Below are 23396 nucleotides of genomic sequence, written 5' to 3'. Positions count from 1 at the left end.
GGCTGTTAAAAGGTTCTACAAAGTATTTACTCAGAGCTTTTGAATACAAAAACATGCCATCATTTTTATAAATTATGTAGGCCCCCCAAGAAATCATGTATTATTAATTTTCTTCCACTTTACAACTGTGCACTAGTGATATCAAATAAGATCCCAATAAAACATAGTATCATGAAAGTTCTTGCTTCAGAGATGTGAATACTTTTTTAAAAGCACTTTAAGGTAGTTGGAATCAAGACAGATATCTAAAGGTTTTTTTTTTTTTTAGCCAAAAACAAACGCAACAAAAATATTTCAAGAAACAAGCATCATGGTGTAAGGTTTACAAAAATAATAATAATAAAAAATAAAAAAACATCCTCAAAGCGATTTTGTAACCTTAATTTCTCTGCAGACGCTTTCAGAGCATCTTCAAAGGATAAGGTAGGAAGGAATGGAGAAAAAATAAATAGCTCACAAGCTTCCCTGGCCTTGGTTAAAAACAGAGGGCAAACCAGACTTTATTGATTTATCTTTTCAACAAAGAGCAAATAATACCTATCAACTAAATATAACAACATGCCATGAATATGGTCAGTAAGACAAACTAGGAAAATCAATTAAAAGTTTTCTTGACACCTTGGTGCTGCTGACCAGGGCAGGCAGTCCAGATCCATGCAAACATAACCAACAGCAGTCATGTTTGCTCTGCTCATGCTTCCTTAACATACGCTCTCCTCTTATCCTCACTGGACATCAACAGTCATGCCATAGTCAGGGCTGCTGGTGAACTGAAGTCTACCATCTGCTTCCTGCTCTTCAAACACCATGACCTATGACAGCAAAGGGAAAAGAAGCTCAGCCAAGGTCATGAAAGGATAGTGAAAGTGGGTGGTTTTGTGTTAATGCAAGCACATTCTTTAAAAGAAATAGAAAGTAAGATGGACAAAGACTGGTAAAGTCGCCTAAGGCATTTATGAGAAAGTACATAGTGGTAAAACTTTTAAAACTTTAAAAAAAAAAAAAACTTTTCAAAATACTAAGCATGGATTCTTTATGTAAACATGCTGTTCATATTTAGCAAGAAATTAAAACCAAAATTATGCACACATAGATTAATAGATTAATTATTTGCCTGTCTCTAAATCATTTTCAGCTGAATAGCTTGTAGACAGAACACTGCTAAAATTATTTGTTTTTAGGTCACAAGAAGCTCGCATATTAATAATATCTAATTATTTCAGAACATTATTCATCTTTAAGGTGGCATATTACAAATGATCCAGCTGAAGAATAATCTAACAGATCTGTTTGGGGGCATTTTCACTTGAAAGTAGCAACAACCAGAGTTGAACACTAAAAAAAGAGGGCTTTGTTGAAACATCTTTTAATTTAATTCCTCAATTTATCTTCTGGATACCAATAGAGTCACCCCCCAAAAAAAGAAAAAAGAAAACTTCCACAAAAAGATGGTTTAATCAATGGTTAGTTAAAATGTGTGCACAGTTATGCAACCACCTATTTTCATTTTTGTGTTCTATTTCTCCCCCAAACAAACTTTATTGTTTTTCAGTTTGATCGTATAGAGCAAATGTGAAATTATACATGAAAAAAGTTTGGAGTTGATTTATCATGACCTCGTTTATATGTCACTAAGAGCTGTCTACTTTTATCCCCTGTAATTTGCTGCTATTTCAGGAATATCTTGAGAAGCTGTCACCAGAAATGTCATGAACCAGTTTGGGGTAAAAATATAGACTGCATAAGTAGCGCACATCTTTTGCTCGATGGTGTTACATCTTAATCTAATAAAATAATAAATACCCTTTAAGTCATTTTGACATATCAAATAGTTTACTTCATAAAAGGCAGACTCTGTTACAAAACTCAACCTTGTCACACTGTTATCAGTCTTGTGTTTAGAGGCTTAGGAAGATTGACAGCTTTAAGGACACTATGCTCCAGCATCATCTCCTGATACTTGTATTCACACACACTTTACCTGTAAAGAAAAGACTGTCTGTCACGTTGTTTTGAAATATGTTCAAAAAAAATCCATGGCAAATGTACACCATTTGTAGGGTCAATGGTGCGGCAATGACCCAACTTTATCACTACTCAATCCCATGTTCCACTATCCAGATGCTCGGCCCGCACAGATAAAGACTCCCTACGTTCTGCATGTCCAATGAAAGAAGGGGCTCAAAATTATGGCAGCACCGCCTAACTTTTGATTAATTAAGCTGAGTATTCAACAGCATGGATGAACATTAATCCACAGAGTGTCAGTAAATCTTTAAATATATTTTTTAAAAACTCAACAGAAATGGATGACTCTTTCCTGATGCAGTAAAGCAATGTCTTATCCTCTGTCCTAATATAACCGCACTATTCCAAACAGGAGACAGAAAATAAAAGACTTAAATATGTCACGCACATAATCAGTCTAGATGTTTAATTTTTTTAGGCTTAGATGAATGTAAGGTTAACAGTTTGATCTCCCAGCATACATGGCAAAATATATAAGAACTGATAAGACAAAATTACTGTTTTCATATGCTGCAGTATACTGTAGTGTATGAGTGTATATTACACAGTACCTGGTTGTCTCCTCTGTGCAGCCAGGGCCCTGGCACATAAAGTGTCTGTTGTGGTCCGATAGACCAGTATCGTCCCAAATTCCTGCCATTTATAAACACAACCCCTTTGGTCCATCCCTATGAAACAAGGTTACAAATCAGAATGTAAACATAAAACAGTCCAAAATGTTATTTTTGTTATGGCTCCTTAGTCACATTCTTTCTGAGAATATATTAGGATTCCAAGAGACCCAATAAATATTTTAGAACCCACGAGAAATTTTGTGGGTAAAAAACAAACATCACCAGCATTTTATGGGAAGACTCAGAAAGCCCAAAAAGGGCACAGCAAAATGTTTAGGTAAATTAATCCAGCGAAGTAGAACTCAATGTAGACACATTTCTCTAGATTGTGTGTAGTTACAGAAATGAACTGTAATCTTTTTTTTTATGTTAATGTATCTTACAGCACATTTCTATGTAATCAGTAAGCCACAAAGAAGATGGCACAGTTGACTGTTCTGTAGTTTATCAAATTAACATGTACTTGATTGTTCAACTAAATAGGTGTCTTACTGCTCCTTTTTAAGTTAAGATGAGGATATGTTAACAGGACTTTCAAAGACATTTTAACTGGTTTCATTTTTGACTCCAAGCCCCAACTTACCGGAAGTTTGATGAAGGTATCTTTAGGAGAGCTGTTCACGTAAAGTTTGCCCTGAAAAAAGGCCGGGAATGAGGGCTGTTGTTGCATAGGCACCCAGGAGCCTGTGGTCTGAAGGCTGTGTGGGGAGAAAAATAGATGAATTGTTTTGATGCATTCACTTCCACTTTTACCTAAAATAATATAGTACTGTATGGTTGCTGGTGAGCCAGCATGATATTCCGTCTATCATAGAATATTTATCGGCCAGCAGTGAATGCCAAGTGAAAGTTTGGAAATGGATTCAAGGAAAGAATTCATATTCAACAAGACTGTAGGGTATGCTTTGCCACCGAGCAAATTCAAAAGGCAGTCATAATAGAATACCAACAGTTCTTCCTTAAGTAGAAATTTGTAGTGTTTGATTTTAAGGGGCTTCAGGCCTTGACATTTCAGAATGGTACTGACACACATTCACAAAAAAAAAAAAAAAAGAAAAGAAAAAGAAAAACATCTGTACCAAAGAAGATTCATAATGGCTTTTTAAAAAAAGCACATCCACAATTTGTGTTCTATTAGTTTTAATTTTACAATTTTGAGGAAAACATCCACGTTGTTATTGTTGTTCCAAACAGAAATGTATTAAGCATACAGTAAAGAAACACAATTCTCATGTAAACGGTGTGGTAATGAAGAGGGGTGTATTCTGTTATTCCAATACTGAAATATTAATGAGGGAATAAGACTTGAGCCTTGGGGTGAATTTATTCTTGCATAATTCACCTGAAAATCTCAGCCCTAATGCTTCGAAATATTAACATTATCAGATGTAATGATAGTTGTGAGATGTGTAGTACACTTAATAATGCCCTCCATGCTCAACAACAGTAGAAAATATAGATTTAGATGCTTTCAAGAACCTGAATTGCTAAACAAATATAGACTTGGCTTGATTTAAATTTAACAGACATCTGCTTTAGGGATTCCCTCTCTGTGGTCTGTCTCTGGCTTGCAAGACAAAAAAAAAAAAAAAAACACACACAAACACTCTCACAAGAATTTGGAGAATTCTTGAGAGAATGCTCAAAGGTGAAAACAATCAAAAGAATTCCCCCAATTCCAGCATAATGACAACATCTAAGTAAAGAACATGGTCACATGTTTCCTGGATCACTCTAAAATTATCTACCAGCAGACCGCCTTAGAGATTGTTTGATAATGCAACAAAAGATCTCTTGGTTATATTGCATTAAATCACAGAAAAAAAGTTTAGCTTAACAACTATTTTCATCCAGCTTCTATAACTCCATCTTGCATTTGTGATTTAATCTGTTTGTCATAGTTGTCTAGTTAAGTAAATACAATAAATTTTGCCACTTAATATGAAAAAAAAATAGTAAATACACTTTGTATATCTTTTGTACACAACATAATTGTAGTGAAATATAACCAGTGTAAAACAGATTAAATTAATTAAATATGTGCAATAGTATCAGGTGCATAATCCTAGCAGGAGCTCAGTAAAGGTTGACACTGAGGCTTTGATAAATCTCTGTTCACTGCTTTATAAACAGACCCTAATTTTTTAATTTAGACAGCAGGCAAGAATGCTCTAATGACACTTTCAGTTCCCTTCACAATCATCAGTTATATTGCAACTGGAGCTGCTGGATGACAAGATGTTGCTTGCCAGCAGACTCACCAATACATCTCTGCATTCTGTTGTGAGAATGCTAGCTGGCAATGGCACTGGTTTCTCTTTTGCTTGTTCTTAGATATGAATTAGTCGTGATGGGCAACAAAGATTAAAGGGCAGCATAAGCAAGATCAGTCCCGTGCCTCTTTGATTACAATCCTGTCAGTTTTACACGCATTAAGAACAACATTAAGAACTTGTATTATACTCTATCAATTAAACCACTAAGCAGCAAATAAAAAGAGGGGCATACAAATTTGAACTATAAATGGGAATTATTTGTCTTGCTTCAATGCTGAAATCACCGAGAAAATTATTGGGTTGATAACTCAAGAAGGTTTAAAAAGTTAATGTGTTTTATTTTGTGAATTTTGCCATTTTGTTGGCTCTTTCATCATACTAATTGGAGACAAAATGTGCTGGGATGAATGAGAGGATGGCAGGTGTAGTGAAAAACAAACAAAGACATAAAGAACAATAAAAGTGTAATTAAAGACACAAACCTGTTTACAAAGCCTGGTTTCATATCCAGACTATGAATAATGAAGCCTCGGAGGACGTTCGAGTTTAACTCAACATCACCAACAAGACCTGAAAATATGAGTCGTCTTTTAGTTTCTTCAAAAAAAAAAAAATATGGCATGTAGTTGATTTTATTCAAGATTTTCTGAAAATCTTGGTTCCTCTTGAGCATTTCTAAAATCACTAAATTTTTGATGTTTTTGTACCTTTGCGCTGCTCATCCAGAGTCGTCCCATAATTCACCCTTCCACAGTTCTCCACCAGCAAGCTAAGAGTTCTGCTTCCCTTCAGTATAAACATACATAAAACATGAGCTGCATTCAAGGAAACTGCAGCAGTTTACAAAAAAAATATAGAAAACAGGCAAGCTCTTATGAAATTTTAAGCAAGTTCTTTCTAAGAAAGATTGCAGATTTTGTCCATTTTTTTTGCTAAATAAATACTTAGAAGCCGGTTTGCTGCTGGCTTCACACTTGCACTTTGCTGCCAGAAAACATCTATCAATATCCCCTGAAGCATTCACATGCTGCAGGTTGTTAAATATTAAAAACTTTAGCTCTCTGTATCAGCACACAGAGTCCAACATATATAGAGAAGAACACAAAAACTCAGTACCTTCCCATCAGGTACTACAAGTTCCTGCACCTTACAGTCCAAAACACCAACATATTGTTTGTCCACAAAAACCTAGAAAATGTGGACAGAAAAAATCATATTTAGAAAGACAGAAAGAGCTACATAAAAACAGCCAGCCACTTAAATCACAAATTAATAGAAAATGTGCACAAAACACAGATGTGGCAATTATTTCAAAATAAAATCTTTGCTTTAATTAGGTTGAAACTCTCTAAGCTAATCAGAGGTGTGAACTTCATTAAGTAAGACTACAGCTTCCTCTGAACAAGTGTTCTAATAAGCAAGAGTAAAATGTGTCCGATGCAATGTTCTCACCAGTGCTCTGTCTTTGATGTTGTTCTTTGAGTTGAGAGTTCCTCCATTGGTGATGACTGTCTCATACAGTGTGTAGCCGTAGGACTGGCCATTATTGTTGTTGACAGGGAGGTTCTCCATGTTTATTGGCCTCTCAGATTTGAAAGGCTGCAGAGTATGCAAAAGCATAACCATGGAGTCAAACAAACAAACAAACAACAATTCAAACAAGTAAAAATGGGCTGCAGAAATGTTTTGTTTACATTGATTTACACATGGTTTAAAGTGTCTACTTAAATTGGGCTCTAATTAAAACAGAATTCACCCTCGGAGTATGTGTTCTCATTTTTTCCTTTAGAGCGTGCCTTCCTCTGAAGTCATGGTCTTTACTAAAACTTCAAACTAAGAGGAGGGGCCTCATGTACAAAAACTGCAAGCATTTACAAATTTTAGATGTGTCAAGAACTGATAGCGGAATTCCTTTGCCTCACATTTCTTTAGTCATTTGTTAGCTGGTGACCCCTAGAGGATGGGCTGGAATTTTTTTTGTACACACCTACAAAACAAGATATTGTATACAAATTGTACTCTATGTACCTTGTCTGGATATTAACATTGGAATATCCGTGTGCACAACATTAATATTGCAAAGTCAATTGGACTATTAGACTATCTGGAATGCAATGTTTGCCAACTAATTAAGTCCCAAGTCTCAGAGGTATACCATGCAGTGTTGAATAAGAAATAAGAGAGAAAAATGAGGATTTATCACACTTTTTATCACAATTTTTTTATATTTACTATGTAATGGTATTTGTTTTGTCAAGAATATGAGAAATGTAGATCATATGACAAATGATGCAGAGCATTTTGTTTACAGCAATAGTATTATTATTCTTTATAATCATCATCAGCATCATACAAATAACAATATAGTAAAGTAAAAATAGTGCAGTGCCAATTGTTTTGGCAATGTGCTAAGACACAGCAAGGGGCAGTGTACTGCTTGTTCCCATACAGCTGCCAACCACACTGGGGTTCCTATAGCAGCCTAGATAAAATATTTCAGAAGGAACTGGAAGACTGAATGGGAATGTGCCAGTCAACCCTGAGCCAAGCCATGCCAGCTGTGTTATAAGGAATAATGCAAATCAGCCAGGTTTTGTCAAACTACAGTTAAATGAGTCAAGATTAAAAAGCACATTTCAGTGACAACCACTAATTTCTAATGCAATTAGTGGCTTGGATTGCACAGACAGACAGACAGACAGACAGATATATTCGCACTTCTTGAGTTGTTTTTGTCAGCATCTTTCAGAAGAAAATCCATGCAAGTCTTCATACAGATTTTTTACTAAGCAACATTGTCCTTCATACCTTTAGGAAGAACATGATGCATGTCCAACAATCTAATCTCAACACTGAAAGCTACAACACACTTCACCACACACCTCCAAACACACACCTAGATAAAATATTATTGTCACAACAGCCTACTCTATAAGTGGAGAGAAACCACTCTTTTTAAACAAGGGTGTGTGGCTGGTCAGGGGCAAAGTAATTGGCATCTCATAGGGAGCAAATTATTGCAATGGAGACTGAATAATTAATGGAGTTGGAGTCACCAGACGTGCTACACCTGGCTTGAATATAAATGCCTGTAAGGGGACATGCCATAAATCCTAAACCAGTGGACATAAAAGTGGGAAGGAAATAGGACACAGTTCAAAGGGGATATTCCACCAATTGTTTTGTTTTTCATCTTTTTTTTGGCAAGGGAGAACTCAAGGTTTTTATCAGACTATTGCAACAGCAGGTTACTTTACAATCATAAAGCTTCAGATGGTGGAATAATACTGGTTCCCACCTTACCAGTATAACTTATGAGAAATGTTTTGGTAAGGCCTTGAAAGTCCCCTTGTGTCAGACTGTCTCATATAAGTATTAAAAGCAAATTTAAAGTTAATCTGAATAAAAATGATCCCATATCAGAAAGGCAGAGTTCAAAAGTGACTATAAATCAAATATCTGTTTGACTTAGTCAGTACAGAAAGAAAAAAACACAAATATTCCACTATCTACATTTGCTGACAATGTGTACATAATTTCAAAATTAATTAAAATTATTACAAAAACACAATTTCACATTGAAGCTGTTACTGAAATACCATTAACAAAGATCCAAGTATTATAGTGGCTCACAAGCCCATTTCTGTTTTCTACTGGCCACAATTTAACAATTTCAAACTGAAGTTAAATGTAACTAAATATCCTCTAATTTCACATTTTTATCCCCTTATTTTACCAGCCGAGTGAAGAGGATGAAAGAAGAAAAAATAAAATCTGCAAAGTAGAAGCTAACTGCAGCAAAGTGTGGCACCTAGGGGTCACCAAGACTATAAGGACTTTAAGTCCTTTTCTACTAGACAGGCAGTTGTTTAATAGGTGTGAATAAAAGTTGACATTTATTTAGCGAATTAAACCTCATCGCCTGTCTTGGACATAATGACATTTTCTGGGATTTAATATCTGACCCTTTTTGTAGATTCTATGACACAATACAAGTACTGTATCAGAGTTTTCAGATTAAACTAAGGTTTATTTTTTCAGCAACTAACAAACCAACCGGTTTCTAGCATAAAATGAATGATTATTATGATGAAAAGCACCACATGCCATGAGCAGGTGGTCTTTTTTGTCTTTCAAAATTTTCACAAATGTTTAGAAATGTTAGAATGTTTTTGACTATGCCTCCTTGAACATCTTTTCCAGAACTTAACTCCCTGAAACTTTCTTATTTACAAGACCAGGGGTCTGTTGCTTGTGGCTCTGGAGCTCCAAGTGGTTCTTTGGACTGTCCACAATGGCTCTTAATGACTCTGGCTTAAAATGACTCGTTTTTATTAGAATGTTGTTCCTTAAAAATTAAAACAAATCTTCTGAAGTTGATATTTATAAAAAAATTATACATTTTCCTTGTTTGAAAGGTCATGTAGCACTGCAGCTCTAAATAAGTCTTACTTTGCTGGACTTCTACAATCCTATATAGGTTCTTAGGATTGTAATGATTGCAGGCCCCTGTCCCAGACTATAATGTTTGTGTGCAACTCTACTGTAGGGTTGGAAACAGTTAGATTCAGTTTTAAGTCAACTGTGCTGATCTCTGAAAATAGAGAAAAAACATTGCTTTCATTAAAATTACCATCTACAATTTAAGAACGTCATTTGTGACAGTTTCAATTAAGCTCTCAACTAAATTAAATCACTTCCATCTCACGAGGTTAAATAATTCACAGATCTTTAATGACTGAATCAGAAAGTTCTGTCACATAGGAACATGATCACACAGACTTCTGTCCCATTCAAACTAAAGGATGGTGAATCACCAATAATCGTGAACAGGTGAATAATTTATTCTGTACCTCAGAAGAAAAACACTGAAAGTATTTTTCATTTAACTAGCTAAAGCACAAATGTCAAACTGCAATTCTCTTATGGATGTGTCTCTGCTTTAACACACCTGAATCAAATAATTAAATCATTAGCAGGCTGCAGTAGAAATTAATGGTGAGGAGACAATTGAGACATTTGATTTGGACCAGGGACACATCTAGAAGCTGCAGGACACTGCCCTCTGAGAATTGGCATTTGTAGTTAATGCAAAATGTGACTTACAAAGAATGATAATTTGGAAAATAACTGCAGAAATTGCTGGGACTATTTAACCAGTTGCCCGACATTTTGAAAGCTTTACCTTTAGGCTCTTCTGAAGGTACATTTCTCACCTTTTCAGCTGAATGGAAACTGTCCCAAAGAGAGAGATGCTGCTGGATGACAACAGTCTGATAGGCTCTCCTTTCTTGAACGGCAGGTAGTTCAGGAAGTGGTTGGTCTGGAAGGAAGGAAAAGGGGGATAAAGGCAACTTCCCTTTTATTTATGTGTGAAAAGATGACACATCATTCTGAAAAAGCTTCAGAGTTAAAAGTGTCAGGAAGAAAAAAAAAAAACTAACTCTTACATGAGAATCAAAGTAACTCAGGCTTTCCAGTAATTCAGTCATAGAAAGAGATTTTCATGTTTTCCTTCATATGTATGACTCAATATCAAACGTGAAAAAGTAATATCAGATAACCCTTTCAAGGCTTTGTGGAGGAGCATTTTTGCCAATTTGTTTTCCAGTTTCTGAAACGGTCTCTCAACCACTGTTAACAGCATTTGTCCGGAATCCTCAATTGCTTTTAAAGCTGTTAAATCTCACAGGTATATATATACCAGCACTCCCACTAGAAACGGCCTGACAGCATTCCCCTTTCATCGAGTGGTAAAAGGAGGCTCACTTATGGGAAACTTTGAGAATAATGGCCAACATTTTATTTAAACAACTCTTCCTGGGTTCAAAACTCGTAAGTCTGAGAACTGTGTAACATTTACCGCTCTTACATTCTGTCAAATTCATCACAGCAAGAATTAAAAAATAGCTCTATGAAACTGTGCCACAGACTGAACCATACAGACTATTTCACTCTCACTTTTGAAAAAACAAACAAACAAACAAACAAACAAAAAATAACGCTTCATCATAAAATTATCACTGACTGATTGGAGGAGTAATTCTTATGCGATGACTATTTTTTGTTTGTACTATATGTTATTACACAATAGCTCTACTTACACTGGTTTCTATTCATTACATGACATCTGAAGGTAATAGGTTACACTGACCTTTATTTAGGGGTCTCACGGTAAGGTGGGCTGAATACAAATGGATATCACTAACTTAGGATTCTTAGTAATTAAAACAAAAAAAAAAACATGATTAAATTATTTGTACAATCTCCTCTCATTGCAATTACAGCTGCAAGTTTTTGGGGTTGCATCTACCAGCTTTGAGAATGTGATAAGATTGAAAATTCTGCCCATTATTCTTTTCCAAAAAGCTCAAATTGAGTCAGATTGAATGAAGTGTGTCCACAAAGAGCTATTTTCAAGCCTTGCCCAAAATTCTCAATTAGATTTAGGTCAAATCTATTATAACACAGCTTTGACATGAATGCCTGGCTCTAATCTTGTGGCTATTGTCCTGATGGAAGGTGAAGCACATAGCTCAAGAAATTTGTAGCTTTTTTTCCAGATGAACATAATAGATTTATGTTCATCCATCTTCACAACAAAAAATGCTATTTCCACTATATATGACAGTAAAAATTGTGTGTTAATGGTGATGTGCAGTATTAGACAAGAAAATCAGTATTTGTCTCATTTGATCAGTGCATCTTCTTCCACATGTTTTCTGTATCTCCCACATGCCTGACAGAAACTTCTGTGGTTTTCTGGAGTTACAGGAATAGGTTTTCATACAGAACAGTAACTGACATTATGTACATAATTTGACAGCCAAACAATGATAAAACATGTAGATGATCTAATTAAAGAATTAGGTCAGGTCTTTGTGGTGGCTGGGCAGAACACAGAAGATTCTCAAACTCACTGTCATATTCAGGCCAATGCTTATTGTTCAACAAACTACAAAGCATAAGGATGCATCACGCTCAGGCAGCCTTTCAAACCGTTTTCAATCTCCACAGCAGCAGGCAAATTATTACTTTGTTATGCTGGATTCATTCTCACGCTGACAAAAGCCAGCCCTGGCCACAAAACACTCAAGACTTCTGCCCCCAATCACAAACGACATGTTTTACAAACAAGAAAAAACTGCACAAACAGTGAGCAGAATCCAAGACATCTATGTTATTTTCACAATTGCCAGTCATGCCGAGGGACCCTGATTAAGGCAGAGAGCTCACACACGAGGAAAAGCACACAAACCCTTGAATCTAATCCCTCCTTGTAATCATATGCAATTTTATCCTGTCTGAGCCAACAGAGAACAGGTTCTACAAGAAGAATTAACTTAAGTGGGGAGATGAAAGGGAAGAAGAAGACAGAAGAGAAAGAAGATGCCAGGCCTGTCTCAACCACAGCATGCAACACTCACTGTGGTAGCTGCTGAATAAATTCCTCAGAAGATGATACTTGGTGGTGTAATCCCCGGCCTCAGATAATGGAGCATCGTAATCTGAAAGATAATACGCTATCAGAACAGCAGGTTTGGGAGCAGGAGAGAGGCACGGATGCCTCTTACCATGGCAGATGCTTTCTCTGTGCTCCCCTATCAAACATCTTGAGGCAGCAGCAGCAGCCCGAAACACATTCTGGGTTTATCTGGACAGAAAATGAAGCCTTTCGGAGGCAAAAAGGTAAAGGGCATTCAGGGAGTAGTAGCACAAGTGGAAAGACCTCTGAAGGTCAGAAGTGAGGTTGTTGAGTCTTCCGAATGAGAAAAGAAGTAATTGCAGTGTTGCACTCTTTTTAGAGTGCATTACACTTGTTTTTCTGTCTTCAGATTAGAATCGAAATTGTCATTATTATCCCACAGTGGGGAAATTCAGGAGCAACAGCACCATCAACATGTGTAGGTTCACACAAAAGGTCAAAAACACCAGTTCACCAACAACTTTATGTATTAAAAGAAACCATTTAAATAAAGCACAAAACATTATTCTTTGGTATGTACAAAAGAAAACATAAGAATGATTTGTGTATCACATTTCAACTTAGGAAATTAAAACAGTCAGTGTCTTTGAAATGAGAGACAGAGTAGGAGATCAACAGTAGAAATTGTTCATCTAAAAGCATGCTGAGGAACCTTTTTCCAATATAAAGAATTTTTCAAATAAAAATCTAATTAGGTCTGTTAAAAACACAGCTCTACCCAGGACAGCTGTGATCATGTAATGTCAGAATGTCAGAATGTTCTGAGCCATCTGGCTTACAGTGTGAAAAAAGCGCAGACCCACAAGGTTCATATTTTACTTGAAACGCTCAAAAAAGTTTATTGTTAAGAATTTCGGTCACACATACCATAGCTTGTCACCATGGGTTCAGGTGCTGGGAGCCCAACAGCAAATGCACCATTCATGAAGCCAAAATTGGTCCCTCCATGAAACATATACAGGTTGATTGACATGTCCAACTTCAGGATTTCTCTGACAACCGAGATCATGTCTACCAGAGAAAGAGACAATAGAGAAACGTTAAAATTTTCTTCATTGCAACAATACAGAGCACGTGTCCATGCATTTTCTCCTAGTCACAGTGAACAGAGCTGCATGGCTTCATTTTATTTTTGCTTGCAATGTCCCTGCAATTTTACTAAAGAAAGCTAGCATTGGGCACTAGCCTCTGTTAGTACTATGTCTGGCTTTACGATATCCACAATATCTCTGTATTTACTGTCACACTCACAGTAAACTGAAAGTGATGGCCGACATTGCGAAGACACAGTGTTTGTGAAAACACTCAGTCATCACATGTTGAGAGAAGTGTTTCTCTTTGAACCTCGCACATATATATTTTTAAAAATGGCTGCATTTGTGGAAAAAAAAAAACAACTCAGTTTGTGCTGAATTATAGTGCTGGTGTCAGCTGCATAACTTCACTCTGCCCAAAGCAAAGCAAAATCCTCAGAATTTGAATTAATAGCATAATAAATATATACCAGATCTGCAGCTTTCAACCCTCCAGTGGTTGTGGCTTGACGGTTGTTCAAGAGGTTCCACTTCTTCTACCAAAGATATACATACAGTTGTACCACTGTGCATCTGCTTGTCGCCATTTTCACATGTCTGAGGTGCTAATGTAAACACTGGGTTGAGAGGGGTTGGCCAGCAACAGCTTATTTGCATAATTGTGATGTAGCCCCATAACAACACATTCCTAAATGAGCTCAAAACAGGCAGAATTGATTGAGTGAAATCTCAATATCTGAGAATAATTTTGTGTGTTAGATATAATGAACCTGTTTTGTAAAGCCCACAGACCTATTTTAGTTTATTCAAGGAAGCATAATAGGACCTTCAGTGATTTGCATAAAAAATCACAGCCTCAGTGAATATCAACTGTCCATTGTGAGCAACAGAGAACACTAACCCTGTGGTGGTTCCAGCTGCTGGATGTGTGGCAGTCTGTAGAGCACTGAATTGTCGAGGATACGAATCCCCTCCCCATGAAAACACCAGACTTTTTTTTTGTCTGTGACATTTTCTGTAGGGGTGAAACTCTATTTTCAGCTCCTTCTCAATGCAAGGCAGGCAAGACAGATGGCCAACAGTTTTGATCATACATTGTGTAAGCTGCTGGTAATGACAAAAATACAATCCTACAGTGATGCAGTTAGCTTCATCAAGCTGTTATAAAGGCCTTTTCAGATGATGAAGTATCTATTTCATGTTTAGTTCAGTGGTTGTACCAAATCATTTCTAAAGGATTGCTTGATACACCATTTAACTCTGGGCTATAAATCATTCGAGCAAATGACACATTCTTGCAATAATATATTTACTAAAAATAATGAAACCAAAAATATGCTTTCAACTTTGGCACCATTTTTATTAGCATTGACCCACAAAGGGACAAATCATATCTATTTTTGTTTGTGCTACATAAGATCTTAACGTTTTACATTATCCATACCTTTGGCAGCACTATTTTGTAGTTCCCAGACACTTTGACCAACTTCAAATCTGAGGTATAAATTGCTAAAATAACATTTATTCTACCATTAGATGCCAATGGTGATTTTGCAAATGTAAAATGGGATTAGTATGTTCAACAAAATGCTTTTTTTCCCAAAAAGCACATTTCACATGGGATGTTTTAGTTGCTTTAAACATGAAGTAGGAATATCATCATTTGATGAAAAAAGTGAGCTTAAGCATGCAACAATTTATAAAAAGAGACACAAATACATACATAAGCAGAATTAGCAGATGAGCAGCTCTGCTGAAAATAACCTACACACAATATCCCACAGTCTTCAGTTTTTCTGACCTACTTTTTCTCACCTGCATAAATCTCACCCTTTAAATAAAAAAAAAAAAACACTCTCGTGTGTGGTGCTTCTTTTCTGCAGGAGGATAAGGTTAACAGGGAACAAGGCTGAGCTTTAAATGGGATACAAAAGGTGGATTAGTGAGCTCACCATTAACAATCATTAACTAATGTCGGTTATAGATACTAAGACCAGCTCAATTCGTTACGATTGTGCTCAACAAAAATCCATTTCCCCCATGGGTGTTATTTGTCTAAGTCCTTGCCTGTTTGGGGCCTTTTTGACGACTGCAGGCTTAGACTGCGGTCTGTTTACATTTGGATTTCTTTGTTTGCTCAAATGCTATTTTCCAGTTTAGAAGCCGACGCTGTCAGTAAACATAGCAAGGGGGCTTTCTGTGTGCTGCTTTTTGATGACAGTTTGATCCTTTATGCGACAGCCCTACAGAGGTGTATGTGCTATTTACAGGCACCTTTAATCTGAGCACATGTATTCAGTAGAGGAAAAAGTTGAATTAGTAATCCAAAACTGTCTGCTTTTCTATGGTATAATGAACATGACATTGATGTTTATTCCTCTTAGCTACTCTTCAGATGGGGAAAAAACAAGAAATGATGTTATCCATATAAAGCAAATGGGTGTTAAATCAAAACAAATTAGTAACCGGTTGAAAAAAAATATTTTTTAAATAATTACAAATTAAAACTATTGGAACTGAAAAACAAGGCTAAATTTACCTTGTGAAAGAATTCTGTGGCTATGGACTGCATTTGGTTTCTAACAAGAGACAGATAATTTATCTTATGCAACCCTCCATATACTGATTGTTTTCTTCCCCAAGCTGTTCCTCTGCAAACAAATTATCTTATTCACACTGCAAAAGACTGGTCTGAAATCTCTGTTTCTCCTGAGGCACAGAGACTCCATCTAACCTGAAAACAGGCTCTTTTAACTTTACCTTTAGCACTGGTTTGGAGCACAGAAAAAAACATCTCTCCCTATCTCAAATTAGCTGGAATTATCGACTCTCTGCACAGAGAAGAAAAGCTCCACTCTTAACAAAGAATCCATCACCCAAGAGCTTGCCTTTCTCTTGTGTGAATGTGCCTGTTAGCAGCTTTGAGTGTCTCTCAACAGAAAAAAAAAAAAAAAAAAAACATTTCCCATCTCATGTGTTAATTATTTCAGTGAAGCTAAAATAAGGCTTACCCTCAGCAGGGAACACATGATGAAGGCCTCCCCAGAGATCGAACCAGCCAGACCAGTACTCCATAACCATCTTTGGTTTCTGAGGCTAGAGCAAATAAAACGGATTAGAGCCAAGAAAAATGGCAAAGGTTGGTAGAGCAACAAAGTGAACAAGGAAACATGTCTGGATGACCTTTCTCTTTCTGCACAACAGAATGCACTGAATCCTCTGGTACAACCTTTAAACAAATTGCCTTAATGTATTCTTTTGTGTTTCCAACTTTTCTTTTAAACAAAGGAAACATCAAGTGAAATTATTGCTTTGTAATGGAGACATGTTCAGGAATTAATCAGAATTTCTAAATACTTATTTCAAAAGCACACCAGCAATACTAATAAAAAAAATTAAATATAAATAAAGAAGTAGTCAGAAGCAGTAATACTCAATGAGATTTTCCTTTGCCTGTGATAAAACCCTTCACCATTTTAAATGATGTTTTGGTCTTTGATTTCACTCAAACAAATAAATTCCAAAATCTGCCAGAGTTAATGTTAGGGTAACATATCTAAATGCTCAGTTTAAGTTTGCACCAACAGAACTTACTTGAATTTCTTCCAGATACTTGATCTCGTTGATGTCGAGTCTCTGGAAATTGATCGTTTCCAGTGCTTCATAGGAAAAATCAAAATAACAACAAAAAACAGAACTATTAATAAATTCATAAGCTGACAATTGTCTTTATATCAACACTGAACAACTGTTTAATTTAAAAACTAGAAGCAGCTTTATGAAAAAATGTTCAAATTACTTGATTAAATTTCCATCATAACAATATAATTTTAGATATGTAAAATGGAAGCAGATTTGCGTTGAAATGATAATAGTGTGTATTGGTGGCACCAACTGGCAGGAGGAATGAACTGATACACTCCCTTTTCACAAAAACATCTATATATGATGACAATGCGTAAAGATACATGGATAACTACAAAAAAACCCTTTATAACTGTCACTAATGCATACATATCAAAACTATAAGTGTGTGAAAGAAAAACAACTGCATTTAAAGATTGTGTTTCTTTTCGCTGAGCTTTTCTGCCAGTGGGATGCAAAAAGAGCAACTTTCTGGGGCAACACAGAATCCTTTGTCGACAAATTGGTTCTGAACTGCTGCTGCATGACACTGTGCTGCCCTTGGATCAAACCTCTTGCTACTGTGCAAGAAAACAACCCACACACCAACATCGGGTACGTCTATGTGTGTAAGAGAGAGAGAAAGAGAGAGAGACCGTCGGTGTGTTAGCCCATTTGACAATACCTCCTTTCACTCCTCCGAGCTTCAGCCCGTCCTTGTTGTCAGAGGTCAGCAGCAGCTCTGTGATGCCTCTGGACAATAATGCCTAAATAGAAGAAGGATTAAAGAGACAGCCCAACAAAACAATAGATCCATTTCCTCAACAAAGTTTGAACAATTAAAACAAATCTGATTTATTTTAAGTGTCTCTCACCTCCTTTATGAAAGGCATGTACTTGTCATCTTTAGCGTAGGAGCCATATTCATTCTCAACTTGAACTGCTATAATCGGGCCACCCTGGGAGTACTGCATATGAATTTACCAAATATAAACAAAACACATTAAAGGATTTGACACCTGCACGTGGACCTATCTTACCCCTGATACAGTTAAACACAGTTAAATGTAAATCCAAGTTGTTGTGTTTTTTTCAATTTTTTTTCCCAAGTAACACTGAACAAAGGAAAAGGAGAAAAAATCTAATCAGCCACTGAAAGAGTTTGTTTAAGCCATGTTCAGACATGGACATATGGCCCAGATATGTGTTTACAGATATTCTTCAGGGGTTCAAACAAGAAATAATTATCAGTATTACATATATTTACCTTCCCACCTCCACAGTACTCATTAAAGAAAATAATGCATTGCTTTCTATTCTATTTTGTTGGCCTGTATCTTGTTTTTCATAGATGTTCATAGATGGGCACAGAGCCTTGTCGGCCATTCTCAGATGAAGAAAACAAAACACTATAATTTCCTCTGCATACTTTCCTGACCTGCCGTTTATGCATTCTGTGAAGTTGACATCCTACTTTCCAATTGCAGGAAAACATGTTTGAAATACCAACTGAGGGGGAATATCTCAACATGAGTTTGAAGAAGTTCTCTTCTTAAGACAGAAAAATGGGCATTTTATTCATTTGGGTTCTCCTGTTCTGTAAGGAGAACAGAAAATGGGAACTGAAAACTGACAGAATTCTAAAAAAAATAGTTCCTGTTAAGATATCGCAGCAGGAAATAAATACATAAATCAAGATCTGAAGAAAGGGAAAGTGATCTGCGCAAAGTAAAAGTGCATATTTTATCCACTGAAAGGACCTTGTGAACTGTCCGAGTAATTACAACTGAAGATCTCAGGCATATTGAGAATATTTAATATATTCTCACCAATTATTTTAGAGATAAAAAGCCTTTGTTAAAGTGCCTGCTGTCATGGTCGAGACATTTTGAATAATACTAGTTGCTTTTGCAAGACAACTGAGAACAGTTCGACATTGGGTTTTCCAACAGCCAATCAACACAGAAGCAGCACATCATACATCATCTGCCTCAATCTATGACTCTGGGCTTAGTCAAAAAAGAAATTCATTATTTCTTAACTTAGTATGTTTTTGCTCATAGAATAAACGAAAGGTTTGCTTTTCAAAAATCCTGAAAGAGGTAAAACAATTTTAAAGCTTTTTACACAAGATTTCAGAGGTGCCAGTTAGTGTAAAGGCGATCTTACACAAGCACTAGTTTCAGTTAGACAGAAAACAATTTTTTCAGGTTGTTTTTCTTTCAATAGTTACCACTTTGTGATGCTATGAGAATCAGAGTTACTATGACTACAAATCCCAGTACACCAGAAGCAATTGTTATAAAATGTTTACTTTTTTAAACTTCCTGAAGCCACTAGATGTCCTGCAAAGCTCACACCAGCTTGTACACATAAAAGAACAAGTGGACGTTCGGTTTCAGCTTTCATCTTTGGTTTATAATCTTTGTTTTGGGTTATTTACAAACTGCACTTCCTGCTTATTAATATCTGAAAGATCTTAATATCTGAAAGACACTACAAGATATATCTAAATATGAAAGTCATCTGTCAGTTTGAGAAATCTGAACATGATTTCATAAATCATCCCATTTATTCATCCACTCTCTGCTTGACCTTGAAGGGTGTTCAGGTGGGGCAATGACAGTTCAACTACATGAGAACACATATTTTAAGTGATGAGAAATGTATTGGTTGACAGTAAAATAAGTTTTTTTAATTGTTTTTTAAGTAACATATAGTCTCTGGTGGACTGCCAGCATGGCCAGTGCGTGCTCTGCCTCTCAACAATTGGAACCAAAATCTATCTACAGTCCTGCAGTCATTAAGCAAGTATTGAAAAGTACATAAATAAATTAAATAAAAAGTACCTGAAATGGAGTAACTTTCTTTATGAGTTCATCAAAAAATGAGTTGACTGCATCTGTGAATCCTGAGTAGGTCGTTCTCAGCTTCATATGTCCATCTCTTAGTAGCCAACTGTAAAACAAGCCATGTCAAATAAGATCTTGACATTCAAGTCAAGAACTTTCTTTGGGTTTCAGACTGAAAAGAAACGTGGTAACCTTGATAAAAGGTCAACATGCTCTGCTGCATGTCCTTTTAAACACCTCATAATAATGCTCATCAGCTAAGCAGACTCTAAACCTAACATTCCCACAGGCAAGAGCACTCCAAAATACATTCTTTCAGTCTTGTTCAGCCAACAATTACCCAATTATTGGTCTGAGCGTATTTTGATTACAGAAATAAATGAATTCATCCTTTAAGGGATAAGGCCTGCCAGATTTAATTATTGCCTGATCCGGTATCACGCTAAAAGTCATCAGTGGCTTTCAGCAGAGTAATGGAAGTGCTTCACTGAAATGGTGTGCATTTTACTGTCTTCTGTATGCTGCATATTCAAAAGTGGGTATGTGGGTATGAGATTCCCTGTAAAGTGGGTCACTGAGAAAAATCTTCTCAAATAGACACACAACTGCTAAAATGCACACTTGCAATTCTTTTGCCTTTTTTACCCTGCAGTAAAGACACATCTGAGAATCTGATCACCTGCATGAAAAATACATTTCCTGTCAAATTTTAGACGTGCGCAACTTGAGATCAATCAGTCAAAAGATATATAAACTGATTTGTTGTAGTTTTTGTGTTTTTACCTAGGCAGTCCGCCAAAATCCCATTCAGCGCAGATGTATGGCCCAGGGCGCAAAATCACCCAGAGGCCCAAGCTGGCTGCAATGCGAAGATAGGCTCTAAGAAGATATGGAAAATTTAGAAAAAATATTTTAGTTAGGAGAGGCCATACATCTTCATATTTACAATGCTGTCAACAATCAATAAAATGTGGAAAAGAATAATTGTTCTCAAATTAAGAAGAAGCTCATCTACAACAGCAAATCATTTCTAAAATACCCCCCGCCCCCTAATTTTCCAATAAAATAAAGCTCTGAGACATTTGTTTCTATTAATTCCTCGGCAACAATCAACACATTTCATTGATCAATGACCTCACAATCAGAAAACACACAATTACTGACTCAAATGCAAAGTGCTTATTAGGGGTAAATGTTTTTTTAGCAGTATGAATGCAATAGACAGCCAAACTTTTTTCCAATGCAATGGTTCCCCCTGCTGGACATCAGCTATGCTTGTGTCAAACCTCTCACTGAGCATTTTACTTCAGCAGTCCTTACTCTAAATCCAGATCATCCTCAAAGTCAAACACCCCTCGCTCTGGTTCATGCAGGTTCCATGGTACATAGCTGAGAAGACATGAAAAATAGTTATTTTTGTGTTTTAAGCATTATTTTTTATAGTCAATTAAAATGTTGCATTGCACTTTGCATTACAGCTCTTTACATGAGTGTGACTCCTGAGCTTGATCGGCTAGCTTTCATGTTCAGATTAAAACAGTGTTGCATGTTATCTGCCCTCCTGCTCTCTTGACCTTTGTGCTCCGACATGTACTCAGTCATGGCCTAGTTGCACAGGGAGCTCACGTTGTAAGAGTGTTGATGCCGCAGGCTTTCATCTTCAGCAGTCGGTCCTCCCAGTAGGTCCTGGGGACACGGAAGTAATGGACAGAGCCTCCCAGGATGCGGAAGGGTTGTTTCTCCAAGCTGAACTGTGAAGAGTTGGCTCTCAGTCCTTCTACGCGGTTCATTCTTGCTCTTTGTGGATAGTCTCTGAGGAGAGAAATATGACATAAGACAAACATATTTAGAATTACAAAAAAGAATAAATAAAATTAAACATTATGTTATTTTTTTTTTTTGCTATTCTGATTATTTAGGTTCACCTGCTGCAATATCTCCTTCAAGATAAATGGTTGTGTGTGCCTCTGTATTATCTTAGGTTTTATTATAGGTTTTATCTATAAATCATTAAGGGAAGGCCACTCCCATTTGGTGATATAAGGTCTGCAAGTGAACAGTACCTAGGGAACCAGTATCAATAAAATAAATAGACAATTTTGACATATTAAGGCTTTTTGTTTTGGGTTTTTAGTTTTTTTTTTGTTTGTTTGTTTATTTGTTTTTTTTTTTTTTTTTTTTTTTGCGTCAGATTGCATGAGATCACATGCAATCAGAGGTAGTCCAAGATTTTACAGAGCCCTAAAAAGATACTTTCTTTGGATCCCTACTTCCAGAAAAGACCAGCACCAAAATCCCCTGAACTTCGTGGACAATAAAGTTTAATTGAATTCGGTAAAAAAAAAAAAAGAAAAAAAAATACAACTACTACATATTAACATAGTAATTCACTCAATATGATAAACCTCACAGAAAAAAAAAACAGGGTATCACTGTATTTATTTATTTATTTTTGCTGTGCTTTGCTCAGTATGCAAATAAGTCAACTAGATCTCTGTCTCCTAAAGTGGGAGCTCAGGTGTAACTTGGTGAAATGAAACTCACCTTTGAAACTGAACACTTAACAGATAAAGAACAGAAACATATTAAAGTTCACATACAACAAAGCTGATCTCTTTGCTACCAAAACAGTATCGGAATTTTAGACAATTTGATCATGTTATGGTAATTTAAAACAAGTTACCAAAGCAAAACTGAACGGTGTTTAGACACACTTTATCTCTGAAGAAAAACAAGCATACTAAAAAAGAAAAACAAAATCAAAAGCACCGACACAGATGTTCATTTGAACGCGTAGAATCAGACCGTATTGGCATTTTGGACAACTTGATTATTATTTTATTTTATTTTTTCCATTTCAATGTGGTCACAGTAGGTTACATTTTGTAATCTGTAGCTTGTGGAAGCAGAAATAAATTTCACCCAACGCACATGGACTGACTCCATGCAGTGGGCGGAGTCCTGCAACAACGCGTACCTTCAAATGTGAACTTTAGGGAACCTTCCTTACCTTGCAATTTGATAAGCAACTATTGCCAGAGCGCCGATGCAAAGCAGGAGAAAATATCTTTGCTTTAAGGACAGACGAACACCAAGTATCGACGAGATTTCCATGGACCAAAACAGTGGACAACTGTTTCCTGAGCGCTTGCAGAGTGTCAGAGCGCTTATCTGAGAGGTGCAGTCCTCTTCACAAAACTGTAGCGTTTACACAACGCTACATACGTAACACTCTTTAAAAGAGCTGTAGACATAAATAAGTTTTAGTTTCCTCTTGGTCAAAAAGAACCAGCGTAACGCATACAGCTCTTCAACTATAGCTGTGTTTAGGGACAGTGACAAAATTACACTGATGTTGCTGAAACGCATAAGATATGGAAGCTTTCATGAGAGGTTTGGTTTGTAAAAAAAAGACATGTGTGTGTATGTGTATGTGTTTATTTGTAAGCTACATCTACATCACACTTGAACAATGCTTTACG

At 36.4% G+C, this 23396-nt stretch overlaps 1 protein-coding gene across 3 annotated transcripts in view; it reads right to left on the bottom strand.

The window, feature by feature from the left end:
- Positions 1–475: 475 nt before the first annotated feature.
- Positions 476–23396, bottom strand: part of LOC129359338 (beta-galactosidase-1-like protein 2) — a 29970-nt gene continuing 7049 nt past the window's right edge. The window contains exons 1-19 of one of the 3 annotated variants that reach the window (XM_055028894.1): positions 22925–23089; positions 21541–21726; positions 21235–21303; positions 20698–20793; positions 19912–20020; positions 17938–18030; positions 17748–17829; positions 17033–17097; positions 16450–16534; positions 13272–13415; positions 12346–12426; positions 10135–10241; positions 6371–6517; positions 6035–6106; positions 5626–5704; positions 5401–5488; positions 3226–3340; positions 2580–2696; positions 476–812 (exon numbers count right to left, since the gene is read on the bottom strand). In XM_055028894.1, coding sequence (XP_054884869.1) covers positions 726–812; positions 2580–2696; positions 3226–3340; positions 5401–5488; positions 5626–5704; positions 6035–6106; positions 6371–6517; positions 10135–10241; positions 12346–12426; positions 13272–13415; positions 16450–16534; positions 17033–17097; positions 17748–17829; positions 17938–18030; positions 19912–20020; positions 20698–20793; positions 21235–21303; positions 21541–21726; positions 22925–23028 — 1926 coding nt within the window. In that variant the 5' untranslated portion in view covers positions 23029–23089 and the 3' untranslated portion in view covers positions 476–725. Of the gene's footprint in view, positions 813–2579; positions 2697–3225; positions 3341–5400; positions 5489–5625; positions 5705–6034; positions 6107–6370; positions 6518–10134; positions 10242–12345; positions 12427–13271; positions 13416–16449; positions 16535–17032; positions 17098–17747; positions 17830–17937; positions 18031–19911; positions 20021–20697; positions 20794–21234; positions 21304–21540; positions 21727–21839; positions 21877–22924; positions 23090–23396 lie in introns of those variants that run through there. The other 2 variants (XM_055028896.1, XM_055028895.1) reach the window with 2 other exon arrangements.

This window comes from Poeciliopsis prolifica, unplaced genomic scaffold (assembly GCF_027474105.1).
Source record: "Poeciliopsis prolifica strain line A6 unplaced genomic scaffold, Auburn_PproV2 SCAFFOLD004, whole genome shotgun sequence".
Lineage (NCBI taxonomy): Eukaryota > Metazoa > Chordata > Actinopteri > Cyprinodontiformes > Poeciliidae > Poeciliopsis > Poeciliopsis prolifica.
The sequence above is the reverse complement of the archived record's forward strand: the minus strand, read 5'-3'. Positions and strand labels throughout refer to the sequence as shown.